This window comes from Chiloscyllium plagiosum, chromosome 3, assembly GCF_004010195.1.
Source record: "Chiloscyllium plagiosum isolate BGI_BamShark_2017 chromosome 3, ASM401019v2, whole genome shotgun sequence".
Classification (NCBI taxonomy): Eukaryota; Metazoa; Chordata; class Chondrichthyes; order Orectolobiformes; family Hemiscylliidae; genus Chiloscyllium; species Chiloscyllium plagiosum.
The window spans coordinates 52801806-52820761 of record NC_057712.1 but is presented as its reverse complement, the minus strand read 5'-3'; the positions used below and the strand labels follow the sequence as shown (position 1 = coordinate 52820761).

Genomic DNA, 18956 nt, shown 5'->3' with positions numbered 1-18956 from the left:
TGAAATCCACATATGCCACATTAACCGCTTTACCTTCATCCACTTGTTTTGTCACCTTCTTGAAGAACTCAATAAGATTAGTGAGGCATGACCTACCCTTCACAAAACCATGTTGACTATCTCTAATCAACGTACTCCTTTCCAGATGATTGTAAATCCTATCTCTTATAACCTTTTCCAACATCTTACCCACAATCAAAGTAAGGCTCACTGGCCTCTAATTACCAGGGTTGTTCTGACTCCCCTTCATAAACAAGGGAACAACATTTGCTATTCTCCAGTCTTCTGACACTATTCCTTTCGACAATAATGACAAAGGTCATAGCCAGAGACTCCACAATCTCCTCCCTGGCTTCCCAGAGAATCTGAGGACACATCCCATCCGGACCAGTGCTCTTATCTATTTTCAGATCTTCCAAAATTGCTAAAACCTCCTCTTTTCAACTGCAATCCCATCTAATCTTATATTTCTGCATTCTCTCTAATATTGCCCTTTTTCAATGTGGATACTGACAAAAAATATTCATTAAGGGCTTCCCCATGTCCTCAGATTCCACACACAACTTCCCACTACTATCTTTAATTAGCCCTAATCTTACCCTAGTCATTCTTTTATTCCTGATATATTTACAGAAGGCCTTAGGGTTTTCCTTGATCCTGTCTGCCAACATAATTTCATGTCCCCTCCTAGCTCTACTTAGTCCTCTCTTTAGATCTTTTCTGGCTAACTTATAACTGTCAAGCACCCTAACTGAGCCTTCATGCCTCATCCTCACATAGGCCTTCTTCTTCCTCTTGCCAAGAGCTTCACCTTCTTCAGTAAACCATGGCTCCCTCTCTCGATTTGCCTGACAGGTATATACTCATCAATATACTCACCAAGAAATATTTTAAACCAGTCACAGAGCATTATCAACATATTTGGAAAAGGCAGCGGCTTTGCAGCAATGTCACTGGACAGATAATTTTCAAAACTTGAGGGACCATGGATTCAAATACCTCCACAATCAATCATGAAATTTTAATTCAATGAATAAATCTGGAATTAAAAGCTAGTATACAGCTGACCTTAACATGATTGTCATTTATCATTAAAACCCATCTGCTTCAAGGAAGGAAATCTTCTGTCCTTATTTGGTCTGGCCTACATGCAATCCAGACCCAGTAATGTGGCTGACTTTTAACTGTCCTCTGAACGGGGTGGGCAAGACACTCAGTTGTAACAATCACTTGAAATGAAAAAAAGAATGGAAACTGGATAAATCACCTACTATCGATCAAGGCACTTGAAATAACAATGATAAAAACAGCTCCTCCTCACTAACATCCAGAGAGAAGTGACAAAATTGGGAAAGCTGTTTCATAGACCAGTCAAGCAGCAGTCTGACATAGTCATTCTCATAGAATAATATCTTACACATAATGTCTCAGCATCACCAACACCATGCCTGGATATGTCTTATCCAACCAGCACGAAAGGGTATACAGTTGGAAGGAAATTGCTGTGGGAGTTGTCAACATTGTCTTCAGATCTTGTGAGGTCCCAGCGCATCAGAACAAACATGAGCAAGGAAGCCTTCTGCTGATTAACGATTATCGTAAGGTCAGATATTATTGATGATTGCACCTAGAGCTATCCATGTCAAGTACAGTAAGACTTGGACAACATCTAGATATGGGCGGACAAATGGCAAGTAACATTTCCACCCCTTAAATGCCAGGCAATGACTTTTCGGACTGGAGGTCTGTGACCAACGGTGTGCCACAAGGATCAGTGCTGGGTACACATTTTTTTGTCATTTATATAAATGATTTGGAATTGAATGTAGGAGTTATGGTTAGTAAGTTTGCTGATGACACCAACATTTTCAGTGTGGTGGACATAGAAACATGGTGCAGCAGTAGGTCATTTGACCCTTTGATCCTATACCACCATTCAATATGATCATGGCTGATCATGCAATCACAGGATCCCATTCCCATGTTCTCTCCATATTACTTGATCCCTTTAGCTACAAGGGTCACATCCAACTCTCACTTGAATATATCCAACAAACTGCCCCCAACAGCTTCCTGTAGAAGAGAATTTCACAGGTTCACAACTCTGAGAGAAGAAATTCTTCCTCATCTCAGTACTGAATGGCTTAGTCTGAATTCTTCAACTGCGATTTCGGTGCTGGACTTTCCCAACATCAGGAATATTCTTCCAGCATCCAGTCCCATCAGGAGTTTATATGTTTTGACGAGATCCCCCTCATTCTTCTAAATTCCAAGTCCAGTGAAAACAAGTCCAGTTGATCCAGTTTTCTTCATATTATCAGTCCTGCCATCCTGGAATCAGTCTAGTGAACCTTTGCTGGACTCTCTCAATGGCAAGAATGTCCTCCCGTACAATAGGAGACCAAAATTGCACACAACACTCAAGCTGGGGCATCACTAAGGTCCTGCATATCTGCAGCAAGATATCCTTATTCTGATACTCCAACTCTCTCACCATGAAGGTCAGCATGTCATAAGATTTCCTCACTGCCTGCTGTACTTGCATGCCAACCTTCAGTAATTGTTCCATCATGACACCCAGGTCTTGTTGCACCTCACCTTTTCCTAAACTGCCACAATTCAGATAATAATCTGCCTTCAAGTTTTTGGCACTAAAGTCGATTTATCCACATTATATTGAATTTGCCAAGTATTTGTCCACTCAGCCAATTTGTCCATGTCACCCTGCAGCCTCTTAGCAGCCTCCTCACAGCACACTCTGCCACCCAGCTTAGTGTCATCTGCAAATTCAATTCCTTCGTCCAATGTGAACAGCGGGGGTGTAGGATTTAACCCTACAACACCCCATTCATCACTGCCTGACACCCTGAAAAGTACCTGTTTCTTCCAACTCTCTGCTTCTTGTCTGCCAACCAGTTCAGTATCCCCATCAACACATTACCTCCAATACCGTGAGTGTGGTGCTGGAAAAGCACAACAGGTCAGGCAGCATCCGAGGAGCAGGAGAATCAATGTTTCAGGCATAAGCCCATCATCAGGGATCATCAGGATTCTGTCACCATTTTCTAAATGCTTATTATATCCTTAATAATTGACTCCAGCATTTTCCCCACCACAGATGCCAGGTTAACTGGTCAATAATTCCCCATACTCTCTCTCCCGCTTTTTTTAAGGAGTCAGGTTTCCTTAGCTTCCCTCCAGCCCATTGGAACTTTTCCACAGTCTACAGAATGCTGAGAAAATGATCACCAATACATCTGCTATTTCTATGGCCACTTACATGGATTACATCTCTTCTCCACCACATCTCCTTTAGTAAAGCATCCAGTGCAGCATCTACTGCAGATTGTTCTTCAAGCTAAATTCACTTACCTACCACTTTTATAACCTGCTTCAGCCAGGTAGGTTATCTGCGCTGCAGATCAGCTTTAAGTAGTTCTATATTCCCAGGATTTTGTGAACCCTCTCCAAGGGAGTAGCTACTCAATAGCACAGCGATCGCTGTGAACATTCAAGCAATGTGATGGTTGCTTGCTACTTACATTGGTACTTACTCAGGGGATGAAATAGCCTATGGCATTATTGCAAGGCTATTATCCCAAAGAGCCAGTAATGTTGTGGGGACGCATGCCTGAATTCCACCATTGCAGATGGTGAAATTTGAATTGAATAAGAAAAATGTGCAACTCAGAGTCTAATGATGACTGTGAAACCATTGCCAAGTGCCAAAAACCCATCTGGCTCACTAATGCCCTTTAGGGAAGGAAACTACCATCCTTACCTAGTCTGACCTTTATGTGACTCCAGGTCTATAACAATGTGATTGACTCTTAACTAACCTCCAGGTAATTAATGATGGGCAATAAATGTTGACCTAGCCAGCGATGCCCATATCCCCTGAACGAATAAAAATAAAATGACCAATGTATTTAGATGAGAGATGGAGAATTGCTTAAAATGTGAAGCTTTTTCAATTGTCTAAACAAATCAGGGTTAATTATCACATTATTAAATACATTAAAACAGGATTTGTAATTACCATTAAAAGAATCAAAGTGAGCACAAATATTAAATATTGACCTTTTGCTTAGAAAGAATGATAGAAACATGACACTGAAAAAATGACATTCACTTTCTTTATAACAGGAATTTCACTCATTGCGACAAATTCAATAGACTCATGCTGCAGATGAGTATCGACCATCTACAGAATTTCCTTGCATGGTACTTGGACCAGTTACAAAATGAATCACAACTTTTATCTTCCAAAATTGGTGATTTGCATCTCCTTTTTCTACAGCTTTGCCATCTGCTACAGTAAATGTCATTAATATTGACAAGGTACTGACAATTTACCTAATTCTCAATGTGTAAGCCCAGACCATTTCTTCAGTAAGCTATTCAACAAAGAAAGCTGTAAGCAACAGGACAACGCCCACGCTTTTACAATGTCCACAGAAATACAGTCTCCATCAGAGGTCATTGTCATTAACACATCGGTCCAAATGCTAGTGCTTCTAAATAAACCTGTTGAACTATAACCTGGTGTCGTGTGATTTTTAACTTAAGTCCAACACTGGCATCTCAAAATCATGACAATTCAGATAATAATCTGCCTTCCTGTTTTTGACACCAAAGTGGATAAAATCTCATTTATCTGCTTTAAATTGCACTTGCAAGTATCTGTGCACTCAGCCAGCTTGTCCAAGTCATTCTGCAGCCTTTTAGCATCCTCCTCTCAGCATATCCACCTCAGGTTATAACAAAAGGAGCTTTTGAATGGTCCAATTATCCAGCCCTCAGGTTTTAACTTTCCTTGGAAACACTGATAACCAAATAGTAATAAGGACTGAGAATCCTGGCTGAGTTTTCTTTCCTCCAGTTGACATGCGTTAACTTTTTTTCTAATAAAAGTAGGAGCTGCTTTCTCAGCTTTGAGCAAGAATTGAATTGAGGTCTTTCATTCCACACAATTTGGGACAATACAAGCAGCAGCACCTTTCTCTGGAGTTCTCCACACTAGATATCAATATTCCAGTGCAAAATAATAGGAAACCCTAGGCTCCTACCAGAAATTAGAAGTGTGTCATTTTTGGCAGATTTCATGGAGGGTTTCTCTTCATAAAGTTGAAACTTTATTGCTGGAACAGCACAGCAGGTCAGGCAGCATCCAGGGAACAGGAGATTCGACGTTTCGGGCACAGGCCCTTCTTCAGGAATGAGCAGAGAGTGTTCAGCAGGAGAAGATAAAAGGTAGGGAGGAGGGACTTGGAGGAGGGGCGTTGGAAATGTGATAGGTGGAAAGAGGTCAAGGTGAGGGTATAGGTCGGAGTAGGATGGAGGCGGAGAGGTCAAGAAGAAGACTGCAGGTCAGGAAGGCGGAGCCGGGCTGGAGGGATTCGGCTGAGACAAGGTGGGGGGAGGGGGGATGAAGAAACTGGTGAAATCCAAGTTCATCCCCTGTGGTTGGAGGGTTCCCAGTCGGAAGATAAGACGCTCCTCCTCCGACCGTCGCGTTGTTGTGGTTTGGCGGTGGATGAGTCCAATGACCTGCATATCCTCGGTGGAGTGGGAGGGGGAGTTGAAATGCTGTGCCACAGGTTGGTTGGGTTGGTTCGCCCGGGTGGCCCAGAGGTGCTCCCTGAATCGCTCCACAAGTAGGCGGCCTGTCTCCCCAATATAGAGGAGGCCACACCGGCTGCAGCGGATGCAGTAGATGATGTGGGTGGAGGTGCAAGTGAATCTGTGGCGGATATGGAAGTTTCCCTTGGGGCCTTGGAGAGAAGTGAGGGGGGAGGTATGGGCGCAAGTGTTGCACCTCCTGCGGGGGCAAGGGAAGGTGCCGGGAGTGGAGGTGGGGTCGGTTCCTCTTACAAGGATGCCTTCCTTGAAGAAGCTCTCTGCCTCTCTCTACAAAGATTTCAGTGAGTCCCTCTCTCACTGCACACCCCAGGTCATCTCCTCTGCCAACTCCCCTCCTCCAAGTCCCTCCTCCCTACCTTTTATCTTCTCCTGCTGAACACTCTCTGCTCATTCCTGAAGAAGGGCCTGTGCCCGAAACGTCGAATCTCCTGTTCCCTGGATGCTGCCTGACCTGCTGTGCTGTTCCAGCAATAAAGTTTCAACTTTGATCTCCAGCATCTGCAGACCTCACTTTCTCCTCGAAGATTTCTCTTCATAAACCCTAGTGAGTTTTCAATGCCCTATGACACAGATGGACAAGAGGTAACAGTCGCAGTATGTCAGTGCTGCTAGAGGCCAAAGTCACCCACAGTGATCAACTTAGTGACTTTAGATTGGAGTTGAGGAGCTTGAGTCTGAGCTGTAGACATTGTATTGTATTAGGAGAAAGTGAGGTCTGCAGATGCTGGAGATCAGAGCTGGAAATGTGTTGCTGGAAAAGCGCAGCAGGTCAGGCAGCATCCAGGGAACAGGAGAATCGACGTTTTGGGCATAAGCCCTTCTTCAGGAATGGTGTAGAGGGAGGAAGAGAAGGGCTTATCCCGAAGAAGAGCTTATGCCCGAAACGTCGATTCTCCTGTTCCCTGGATGCTGCCTGACCCATTGTATTGCATTAGTCAGAGGAAAGATTACCTGGGCACTTTGTTCCAAGAGGCAGGCAAACCCCTTAGGTTAGGCAATTCAAACTTATAATGAATTGGTATAGGACGCTGGTTAGGCCCATATCTGGACTATTGCACACAGTTCTGAGTACCACAATTTAGGAATGATTTGGAGATGCCGGTGTTGGACTGGGGTGTACAAAGTTAAAAATCACACAACACCAGGTTATAGTCCAACAGGTTTAATTGGAAACACACTAGCTTTCGGAGTGACGCTCACCTGATTGGACCTGTTGGACTATAATTAAACCTGTTGGACTATAACCTGCTGTTGTGTGATTTTTAACAATTTAGGAAGAATGTAAACAAACTGGAATGTGTGAATGAAACCATGCACCTGAACTCTAAGATCATAAATTTCTATGATGTCCCCCCTCATTCTTCTAAATTCCAGTGAATACAATCGATTCAGTCTTTCTTTATTTTATCAGGACTGCCATCCAGGCAATCAACCTGGTGAAAACTTCCCTGGACTCCCTTAACACGAAGAATGTCCTTCCTCAGACTGGGACAGCACAACTGCACACATACACAAGGTGTGGCCTTATCAAGGCCCTGTGTAACTGCAGCAAGACGTCCCTATTCTGTACTCAAATCCCCTCGCTGTGAAGAACAGCAAGCCATTAGCTTTCCTCATTGCCTGCTGCACCCGCATGCTCACCTTCTGACTATTCTATCATGGCACCCAGGTCTCATTGCACATCACCTATTCCTAAATTGCCACAATTCAGATAATAATCTGCTTTCCTGTTTCCTTTCTTCCTGGTAGTGGAAACTGAATAAAGATTTGTGCACCATGTGTCTTTCATTGTGTCTCACACCTATACACACACAACATGGGTGCTGGGGAAAAAATAAGCACTACCGCAGTTAAGCGGTAGTGTAGGGGCAAAAGAAAGAGAAAAAAAAGAAAAAAAAAGAACAGGAGGGTCAGACATCAAATAAAAAGTAAAGAAAGGAAAAAAAAAATCTGCCTTCCTGTTTTTGATACCAAAACAGATAACCTCACACATTAAATTGGATTTGCAAGTGTCTGTGCACTCAGCCAGCTTGTCCAAGTTATGCTGCTCCTCCTCACAGCACACATTGCTATCCAGCTTAGTGTTGCCTGCAACACGTAGGATTAGATTCGTTTACTTCAATTAATAATGTGTTCACATACTCACATCAAAATAATTGACAAACACTGAAAACAAGGGTGAGGTGGTGGCATAGTGGCGTTAGACACTGAATGAGTAACTCAGACGATCAGACTAACACACTGAGAACATATGTTCAAAAATTTCCACAGCAGCCAGTGAAATTTAAACTCAATTACACTGAAGAAAATAGGGAATGGTAATCTAGTCTCAGCAATGGTGACTACGAAACTACAATGAATTATCGCTGATTTACAATATCTTTTAGGGAAAGAAATCTGGTTTGGCCCACAATCAATTCCAGACCACAGAAATGTGATTAACCTTTTACTGTCCTCTGAAATGGCCTAAGCAGACACTCAAATCAAGGACAATTAGGGATAGGTAATAAATGCCTTGACACCTACATCTCCTAAAATTAACAAACCTAGTTCAGTTGAATATCAATTTCAAATTAATTTTTCCATCCTCTTACTTGAATTTCTGTTTCAAATCCTTTATTGCCTACCTGTCTGTTCCATGACTCTATTAATTAATCAGCAATCTCTCCTCATTGTTTCAATCCCTAAACAAAAAAAGATTAGGACTTTCTAAGTTAGTGAGTGCAAGGTGTATTTGTTATGTTTCCAGACAGGCTAAAAAATTGCTTATCTGATGACACCTGTTGAAAACAAATTCTAATTAGCATTTCTTCAATTCATTCATGGAATGCAAATGCTGGCCGCTGGACTAACATTAATTACCATCCTTAATTACCACTAAGGTGGCGATATTGAGCCACCTTCTTCAAGTGCTGCAGTCCCTAGGGTGTAGGGACAATAAGAGTAATGTTACAGAAGGAGAGAACAAGGAATTCCAGGTGTTTGATACACAACATCAGATGCTTTTAACAAAAGATCGAAAGACATCACGAATGCTGGATATTCTTTGCAGTTCAGCCAGTATTTGTGGAAGGAAAGAATGTTAATGCTTGTGTTTCATCAGAGTTAGTAATTTGTCTTGACAGATACTGCCTGACCTGCTGAGTATCTTCAGTGCTTCTGTTTTTATTTTAGATTTCCAGGATCTGCAGCATTTATTTTTTGTCAAACTGCACTTCTGCTTAAAATAAAATTTACATTGAAAATATAATTAATATATTCACATCTTTTTGGTAGAAAATGGGTGAATTCTTTGCTTAGGCTGGGTGGATCCAGATCAGCAAGTGTGAAAACATGGTCCCATTGCATTCATTGGAACTACTGCACAAGATATTCTCCCTCACTGCTTCAACAGAGTTGGTGAAATAATACGAAAACATAACTTAGAACTTCCTACTTATTATTGGCACAGTGGTTAGCACTGCTGCCTCATAGCGCCAGAGACCCGGGTTCAATTCCCACCTCAGGCGACTCTCTGCGTGGAGTTTGCACCAGTTCCCTCCCAAAAATATGCAGGTTAGGTGAATTGGCCATGCTAAATTGCCCATAGTGTTAGGTGAAGGGGTAAATGTAGGGGAATGGGTCTGGGTGGGTTGCGCTTTGGCGGGTCGGTGTGGACTTGTTGGGCTGAAGGATCTGTTTCCACGCTGTAAGTAACCTAATATAATCTATTATATTTGTTTTTTTTTAAATCCTTCATTTTAATCAGTGTAAATGTAAAATGGAAGATTTTGTACAAGAAAAAATTCAAGTGGAGTAAAAAGGCCACAGGATTGGAACACGGGAGTGGGTCAACAACGTCACATAGCTGAATTAAGAGGCATGATGTTTGAATCTAACTTTACTCTGCCTCTAACATTGCTAAACCTAGTGCTGACACAAGTACCTGTACTAGAACATGATCCACATTTCAATGCTAAAAGCTTCTTTCTTAACAGAAAAACTGACCAAAATAAACAGATTAAATAAAGTGCCTTTAATTCACTTGAGACTTTTTCATGATGTATAACGGGAGAAAGCTCAAAATGTTAATCTGTGTAGGTGAGAAAAGCTAAAAGTTAACTAAAACAAATTCTGATTTTGATGCTGACAACTCGTCTGGAGGATCTCTTAAATGAGTTGAATTTCAAATGTGAACTGTGAATTAAAAGGCCCTCAGACTGCAATGGCAATGCATTGCAAAACTATAAAACTTGGCTATGGATTGTGCATTCCATTGCAAAGGCAAAATTGCAATGTAAACTACATTTAAACATGAAATTTCTCTACAATATTAGATGTGGAAAAGTGAATTTCCAAGTAACAGTGAAAAACAAGCCATTACAATTTTCTTTAAAACGTGGAATCATAGAATCCCTACATTGCAGAAAGAGGCCAATTGGTTCATTGTGTCGAAAGAGCATCTCACCCCCATTTATTCCTGTAACTCCGTATTTATCATGGTTAATCCATCTAGCTTGTACATTAGGTCAGGTGAATTGGCCATGTTAAATTGCCCATAGTGTTAGTCAGAGGGAAATGGGTCGGGGTGGTTTACTCTTCGGAGGGTTGATGTGGACTGGTTGGCCCAAAGGACCTGTTTCCACACTGTAGGGAATCTAATCTAATCCCTGGATGTTACTGGGCAATTCAACATGGCCAATCCACTTCATCCACACATCTCTGGAATTAGGAGGAAACCACAGCACCTGGCAGTACCAAGAAGGTGCAACTTCACGAAGACAGTCACCAAAGATTGGAATCAAACCCCAGTCCCTAGCACTGTGATGCAGCAGTGCTATCCATTGAGCCGTTTGCTACCTAAAAGTGAGTCTTAAAAAAAAATCACATTAATATACTTTGGGAATATCTCTGGAAAGATAATCTAAAACATGTTTGCTTGAAGGAAGACATTAACACTGTTTGAAAGGATACTTGCTGCATTTGGGAGATTTAGTTATATTTAGGAATAGTGTTCCCTAACGAATGGGTCAAAAATTCTGAATATCTTTTCAAAAACTCAGCTTTTAGCTCTATTCTGCACTCTCTCATTTCTGCACTTGCAGCGTGATTTGCTCAACTGGATTGTTAATGAACAGGCACAATTTTCTAGCAAGAGATGGAGGTGATATCATGATAATATCATTATCCCAAAAATCATTTAGTTGTGCACAGGGCATTGTTAGAGATCCTTAGCAGATGACAGTGCCCCATTAGCCTCAAATTTGTCACATGAATAAACATTCAGAATTTTTTGAAGAAAATTATTCCTTATTACACAATTTAAATTTCAATACAAAACTGTAGATACAATGACTTTTTTCAAAATAGCTTTGGTACTTTATGTTGTCTAGTAATTAATTCTTGTTTACTCTTTTGTGAAAATGCATCACTGCATGTATTGTCATGCTGACTATAGTTCCAACTCTCTCTAAAGAGTATACCAGGAACCAACTCTTCCATGTGGAGAGATCATGTGCCTCCTTCTCAATGGTTTAGGCAGTGGCCCTGGGTCTGCAACAATTGTTTGTTGGTTTGGCAGGTTTTTGGGTTTCACAGGCTTAGGTTTAGGTTTCTGTTCATCCTCATCCTCCCCATTCACACAGCTGAGACACAGAAACTCACGAATGCATGATGAACTAAAACACAAAACAACGGAGAAGGGCAAAGGTAAAAGAAAATAAAAACAATACAAACAGGAAAATTAACACACATGTGAGCAACAAAAAAGGGTTCAAGTGGGGAAAGGGAAATGAAGCTTAACAAAATGAATAAAAACAAAGCTTAAATGCAAATAAAATTAATGTAACAAAATTGACATAAACTGGCTGAATGATGGCAGTTGTACATCATTTTAAAAGGATTAATGAGGCTTTTGTAGAATCCCTACAGTGTGGATACATTTGCCCATCAAGTCCACACCAACCCTCCGACAATCATTCCACTTAGACCTATCCCCATAACCCCACATTTTTCATAGCTAGTCCAACTAACCTGCATATCCCTGGATACTATAATCAATTTAGCAGGGCTAATCCACATAACCTGCACATTCTTGCACTGTAGAAGGAAATCAGTGCACCCCGAGGAAATCCAAGCAGACACAGTGAGAATGTGTAAATTCCACACAGGTGGTCGCCCAAAGGTGTAATTGTCCCTCGTTCTATGAGGCAGCACAGCTAACCACTGAGCCACTGTACCACCCTAATTTGAAAAGATAATCCACATGCACAGAAATCTAGATAACTTCCAACAAAATGCTGCTCATATTAGCAGGTTTTGTTCAACCCCAAAATGAGAAATATATTGCAACATAGGAAATATTTGAGCCCAGGCTGAAAAAAATCATACAACTTGTTTGGAAAAAGAACACTGGGGGTACTTATCTGAAGGCATGGGGAGGGAAGCATGTTCTTACCTCACAGCAATCCAACACTAATGATTAACAGGTTTTAGGTTGTGAAATGTCTCTCTGTTGTCAATTGTAACAACCACTTGCATTTCAATAGCACCTTTTACAGACTAAAATGTCCCAAGCTTTTCACAAGATTATTCTCAAACAAAAATGGACACTGAGCTGCAAAAGAACATGATAGGGGTGTTTCCATACTAGAAGGTCAGATGGAAATCTGGCCACTACATCTTTTGATGTTCTCAAGGTGGAAGGCAGCGGCAAAGCGGTAGCGTCATTGGATTACTAATCTATAATCATCTGATAATGTTTAGATTACTTACAGTGTGGAAACAGGCCCTTCGGCCCAACAAGTCCACACCGACCCTCCGAAGCGCAACCCACCCATACCCCTACATTTACCCCTTACCTAACACTACGGGCAATTTAGCATGGCCAATTCACCTGACCTGCACATCTTTGGACCGTGGGAGGAAACCGGAGCACCCGGAGGAAACCCCCGCAGACACGGGGAGAACGTGCAAACTCCACAGTCAGTCGCCTGAGGCGGGAATTGAACCCGGGTCTCTGGCGCTGTGAGGCAGCAGTGCTAACCACTGTGCCACCGTGCCGCCCAAATGTTTCTACATTCCTATGATGTGGATTTGAATCTAAAACCTGAACTGGGAGAACTGGCCATTCCCCTGCCATTGTTAAACTAGAGGTTTTCCAGACATTTTGTCACCCCTGCCTTTACGACGTGTCTTTAGCAAAAACAAGGACAAAATAACCTTGTTAAAGTGACAGCCTCATCATACCATGTCTTTAGTCTAAACCTTCACAATGAACACTGTCATTCACAAAAAGTAAACACAAGAAAAATAACACTGACATTAATACAGCATCTTTCACTGGATGTTTGGAAGTGCTTTACAGTGAAGAAAGTACTTTTGGAGTTTAGTCACTGATGCAATGTAGGATATGCACTCGCCAATTTACACACAGCCAGATCCCACAAACAGAAAGGTGAAAATGAGCAGCTAATTTATTTTTGTGATGTTAATGTAAGAATAAATCAATAATTAACCAGGGATAACTTCCCTGATTCTCTTTAAAGCAACATCATATTCATTTTGTCAACCCAATGGACGGATGGGGCTTGAGTATAATGTTGCATCCAACACTCCAGCAATAGTGCATTACTCCCTCGCACTTCCCCTGACTTTTGCATTCAATTCCTGGATTGAGACTCGCTAAAGCCAGAACATTCAGAGACTGAGACAGTTCCAGTCACTACTTGCTCATAAAGATTGTTGGGATGTAAAGTTCTTTGTAGGTGGTCCTGTATGGTGTGTGGAGTGGTGTCCAACCCCAGAGGGTTCAGTGCTTGTCAATATGCAGCTATTTATTGCAATAAAAGAATGGATGATAGGTATAAACTGATGGACCAGTATGCAAAGCCAACATTACTTCAGGTTTGGCAACTGGGAGACCTCCAGTAGGAGCACTGGTGAGAAGAAAAAAATAAAAGTTTTCCAAAACATTTTATTTTTGGAAGCTTTGTGGAAACAACACTTTTGTTTGTCACTTATATAAATTATTTGGTTGAGAATATAGAAGGCCTGGTTAATAAGTTTGCATATGACACCAAAATTAGTGGCATAATATACAGTGAAAAAGGTTTTCTAAGAATACCAAGGAATCGGAATCAAATGGGTTGAAAAATGGCAGATGGAGTTGTGAGTGATAAATACGAGGTATTGCATTTTGATACAATAAAAAAGGATAAGGCTTTTACAATTAATGGTAGGGCCTTGAGATCTAGAGTGCAGGTACATAATTCTTTGCAGTTCGCATTACATATGTGCAGAGTGCTTAAAAAGCTATTTGGTACCCTTGCTCAGTCCTTTGAGTATAGGAGTTCGGAAGTCATGTTGAGGTTGTATGGGACACTGGTGAGGCCTCTTCCGGAATACAGTGTTCAGTTCTGGTTGCCCAGTTATAGGAAGGATATAATTAAGCTGGAGACAGTCCAGAAAAGATTTACCAGGATGTTGCCAGGTATGGAAGGTTTGTTATAAAGCAAGGCTGGATGGGCTGGGACATTACTCACTAGAGCGTAGGAGGTTGAGAGGACACTTTATAAAAGTTTATAAAATCATGCAGGATATAGGTAGAGGTAACGGTAGTTGGCTTTTCCCGAGAAGGGGGTACTTCAAGACTAGGGGGCATGTTTAAGGAGAAATGAAAAAGATTTTAAAAAGACATGAGGAACAAATGTTTTACACAGAGGGTGCCTCGTCTGTGGGATGAACGTCCTGAGAAAGTGATGGATGTGGGTACAATTACAATATTTAAAAGATATTGGATAAGTACATGAATAGGAAAGGCTTGGACAGATATGGACCAGGAGCAAGTAGGTGTAACTAGTTGAGTTTGGGATTGTGTTCAGTATGGGCTGGTTGGACCGAAGGGTTTGTTGCTGTTCCTTATGACTTTGATTGTGACTCAGGACTGAGAGTGTAACAACGGACAGATATTTGGAGTAACTATCCTCAAACAACAATTACATTATTGAAAAATGTGATAAACCTTTCTGAATGCCATTTTTGACATATTGTACACGCACACAGATGCTGTTGATATATTTCTGTACAAATGACTATTTAGTCTTCTCTGTCAGGTACATTATACTTCTTAAGATCTTTGTACCTATTTTATTTGTCACTGCCTCCCAAATGGTTTTGGAATTCCCTTCAATAAAGTTGATTTCTTTTTGGCACCAAATTCTCTTTTTATCTCAATATCCATATTTTTTTCAAATACATCAGTGTCCAAGCTCTGACAAATTCCGTTCACTGAACAGTCCCGTGCTGGCAACTCATTAAGCAATGCCTTGATATTAAAACCTCAAGTATATTATCTGGCACTGGAATAAATCACTTTTAAACTTAATATGGAATAGATAGTGTTATAGTATGCTTTATCCCAGAGGATTTTTAGTGAAAGCATTGCTTACCTGTTGTACACTAAATCCAAAATAATTTATGGGAGATTGTCACACAAGCATTCAACAAGTTACCTTCCAGACTGCATTTCCAAATTTATTTGTTCTGTCTGTAGGAAAATTGAAATACCTTGCAAAACTGCCTTGTTACAAAGCTCCAATTTTAATACCCTGGCCAACTGTAGAGGGGATCTATAAAATGTTACCACCAGTGTTTTCTGACTTTGCTATTCCCTAATTTCATACATACAGATACTATTTCATGCTCATGTGTGAAAGAAAATTAGAATGATAGAGATGGGGATAGAATGAGTGAGTATTGAGAGAAAATGGGAGTGACTGGGAGAGTTTGTGTGAGGCTGAGTGAGTGAGGGGGAAGTAGGTGTGAGGTTGGAGGGAATGGGTGGGACAGGGATTGAGGGGGAGGGTGTGGTGGGGGTGGTGATGGGGAGAGAGTGTGTAGGAGAGAGGGAGGGTATGAGCTAGATGCACTCTCAGCTTTCCTCTCCCTCCTCCAAAAACAACAATCCAAAGAGCAGGTTGGGAGAGGACAAAATAAAAACAGGCTGAAAGGCAACTGCTTCTGATGCCCATTTTGCCCAAGTGTGTGAAAGTCAATTTGAGTCTGTGACAGATGACAGGAATATATGATTTGTGTTAATTAAACCTAACTTTGCGAAATACCCCGATCCCAAGCCTTCCTCTTGTGACCAGAACTTGAACAAGCCTATCTTTCCCTGGCTCTGCTTGGTAATGAAAATATCAATAGATCTATTTGGGTCAAACATTCCTTGGTAATTTTTCATAACCATTTATATTAATTAGTCTTGTACCTAAATTATCAATTTGCTGCTTTGAATTTATTTAAGCTCACAATTATTATTGTGCCAAACCTTATATTTCTGTAACCTGCTGAGTGAGATAAAATGGACAAGTCTGCTGCATTATGACATAAAGCATCTAGAGAGACTGGGAATGACTAAACAGGGGGCATTGCTTTGAAGGAACTATGGGAGATATCAGGAAAGAGGCAGCTGAGCTTTACCTCAAGTCACCAGAAGCTGAATGTCGTCCCCTTCTCAGATCTTCTGTTCCTGGCTTCCTTTCAGTATGCCCCGTCTCTCTCTTTCCCTCTTCTACTAACACCCACGATATCCTCCTCTTTTTTTTGTTTGCCACATCCCTGCTGTTTTCTAAGGATTTCGACCTTCTTCACAATTACAGCATGCAAAATAAAATCAAAACAACTTAAATGGAACCTAACTAATTAAGCAAAATGTGACAAACAACTCACTTCACTGGTTGATTGTAAAACAACTTCTTCTACTTACCCATTATAAATTGTATATTGCTCTAACTTTATCCGCAAAACTCAGAGAAAAGCCAATAAGTTTAAACACAGCTTAATGCCCGTGACTCATAATGCAAAATCAAGGAAATGTTTGAATTGGACTCCTATACATCAACATGTAATGAAAAGAAAACTTTCAACCATTGGCACAATATTGAACTGCTGCTGAACAATGGAGTGTAATATTGTTCAGATCAACAACCTCTAGCAAACCCAGCAGCAATATCAAATAAGTGAGGCGTAATATCATTGTGTATGAAATATAAAGCTGCAGAAAATATATTATACAATATCTAAAGGTGAAACTCACCTGATTTTCCGACTGCCCCTTGGCCGCTCTGACTGTACGGACATGTAGCTTGTGCTGCTGAGGCGTGAGGCACTGCTGGTTCGGGAAATGGCTGAGACGTCACTGGCATCACTGTCCGATGATTTGATTGAAATATTATCAATGCTTCTGTTCTGATCCTTGTATAGTAGATGCTAGCAGAGAGGAAAGTAGTAAATCCTCATAAATCTTAATATCTGTTCTGGTAAAATATACAAACGTCATACCCACTGCACTAACAAAAAAGTAATTTAAGACTTCAGTAGTTGTGTGATGTGTACATAGGCCATGCATTCGAATGATTTGCTGCTCAAATCCATGTGTACTTCCACTTGTTTGTAACAGGTTGTGTACAGACCATATTCAACCAACTCATACTTGCAAAACTGCAAACAAAACCTCTATTGTTAGATTTGGTTTTGAAGAACAGTCACTGAAGAATAGGTGAAAATGAGGACTGCAGATGCTGGAGATTAGAGTCAAGATTAGAGTGGTGCTGCAAATGCACAGCAGGTTAGGCAGCATCCAATGAGCAGGAAAATCGACGTCTCGGGCAGGAGCCCTTCATCAGGTTTCCGAAACATTGATTTTCCTGCTCCTCGGATGCTGCCTGACCTGCTGTGCATTTCCAGTCACTGAAGAATCCAGAGTTGCTAATAAATACGATAATATGCTCAAGTGACACACAGTCACACCCAGGTTTTCTGCAAACTAAAGGAATGTGCTCAAGCCTTATGTCATTTTAAGTTACTTAGGAACTTAGGAAATCTATCCTAGTTTCTTATACTAATTCCGTGGCAATACCTTGGGCAATTACAGTGCACTTACCAACCAAAAAGCTGAGTTATCTTCTTTGATTATAAATTGCTGTGATGGTTTAAAATGGCGTTCTTGCATTTGTCCCGATGAGTGTAAGATGAAAAGTGTTAATGTCATGTCTCTCTTTTCAGCAGCATTTAACATTGTTTTCTCTTCAAATTGTCTAATATTTTAGACAATTTGAACAATTGTTCCTCGCTTGTTATCTATAATTATTTATTCCTCAAATGGAGTGCTTAATTTTTGTGACCAATGGTCAGTATTCCACATTACAAACAAATGAGAACCTTCAAAAAGGCTCATTTTGTGGTTCCATTGTATCTACTATTGCTGAACTACAGCAGGATCAGTGGATACATTTTTGGCAATAACACTTTGGATGATCTCTTCAAAAGATTCAAAAAACATTTATGCAAGCAATAAGATAAAACCAGTCATGTGTCATATTTGAGTTTTGGGAGGAATTCCACAAATTGCTCTTACATGTAGACTTTACTGAGGCTCGAAACATGAAGGTAATCTTTTTTGTTCCAAGGACACCAATTTTAAAAGCTTTTAAGCAAATTGACTCCTACATCCCAACATAGATGGTTGTGACACTTTGAAATCGGATTACTATGGAGCTAAATTGACACTGATTAGTTTTTTTTGTTTGATAACCTATTTTTAGCTAAATTATTTCACATGCACCAAATTATCATAGTTTACTAAATTTGGAAATACTTTCAAAGCAAAAATTTGTTTCTGGTGCTGAATCTAGTGTCTAATTGAACTGGTTCACGGGCAATCTTGCAACTGGTGCTATGAAAATGAGTTTCAGCAGAAACTCAGCCGGGTCCCATCACAGAGTCACCCTTTTATTTACTAGTGCATAGTACACTGGCTGTGGCCAGCCAGCTCTGTCAGTGTTCAACTGAGGAAATTCTAATTTCCTGGTTACATTGGTCAGCTAAACTATAGGCCGGTGAGTCTCACTTCTGTTGTGGGCAAAGTCTTAGAGAGAATTGTAAGGGATAGGATTTATGAACATCTGGATAGGAATAATGTGATCAAGGATAGTCAGCATGGTTTTGTGAAGGGCAGGTCGTGCCTCACAAACCTTATTGAATTCTTTGAGAAGGTGACTAAGGAGGTGGACGAGGGTAAAGCAGTAGATGTGGTGTATATGGATTTTAGTAAGGCGTTTGATAAGGTTCCCCATGGTAGACTACTGCAAAAAATACGGAGGTATGGCATTGAGGGTGAGTTGGAAGTTTGGATTAGGAATTGGCTGGCTGAAAGAAGACAGAGGGTAGTAGTTGATGGCAAAGGTTCATCTTGGAGTGCCGCCACTAGCGGTGTTCCGCAAGGATCTGTTTTGGGACCATTGCTGTTTGTCATTTTTATAAATGACCTCGAG

General features: G+C 40.9%; 1 protein-coding gene across 20 annotated transcripts in view; it reads right to left on the bottom strand.

The window, feature by feature from the left end:
* LOC122543331 (regulating synaptic membrane exocytosis protein 1-like) overlaps window positions 1-18956 on the bottom strand; it is an 845124-nt gene that overhangs the window by 132841 nt on the left and 693327 nt on the right. For 16 of the 20 annotated variants that reach the window (XM_043682010.1, XM_043681864.1, XM_043681928.1 and 13 more), the window contains 2 exons: window positions 16721-16893; window positions 16105-16269 (listed from right to left, as the gene is read on the bottom strand). In XM_043682010.1, the coding sequence (XP_043537945.1) occupies window positions 16105-16269; window positions 16721-16893 (338 nt within the window). The remainder of the gene's footprint in view (window positions 1-16104; window positions 16270-16720; window positions 16894-18956) is intronic. The other 4 variants (XM_043682017.1, XM_043681972.1, XM_043682003.1 and 1 more) reach the window with 1 other exon arrangement.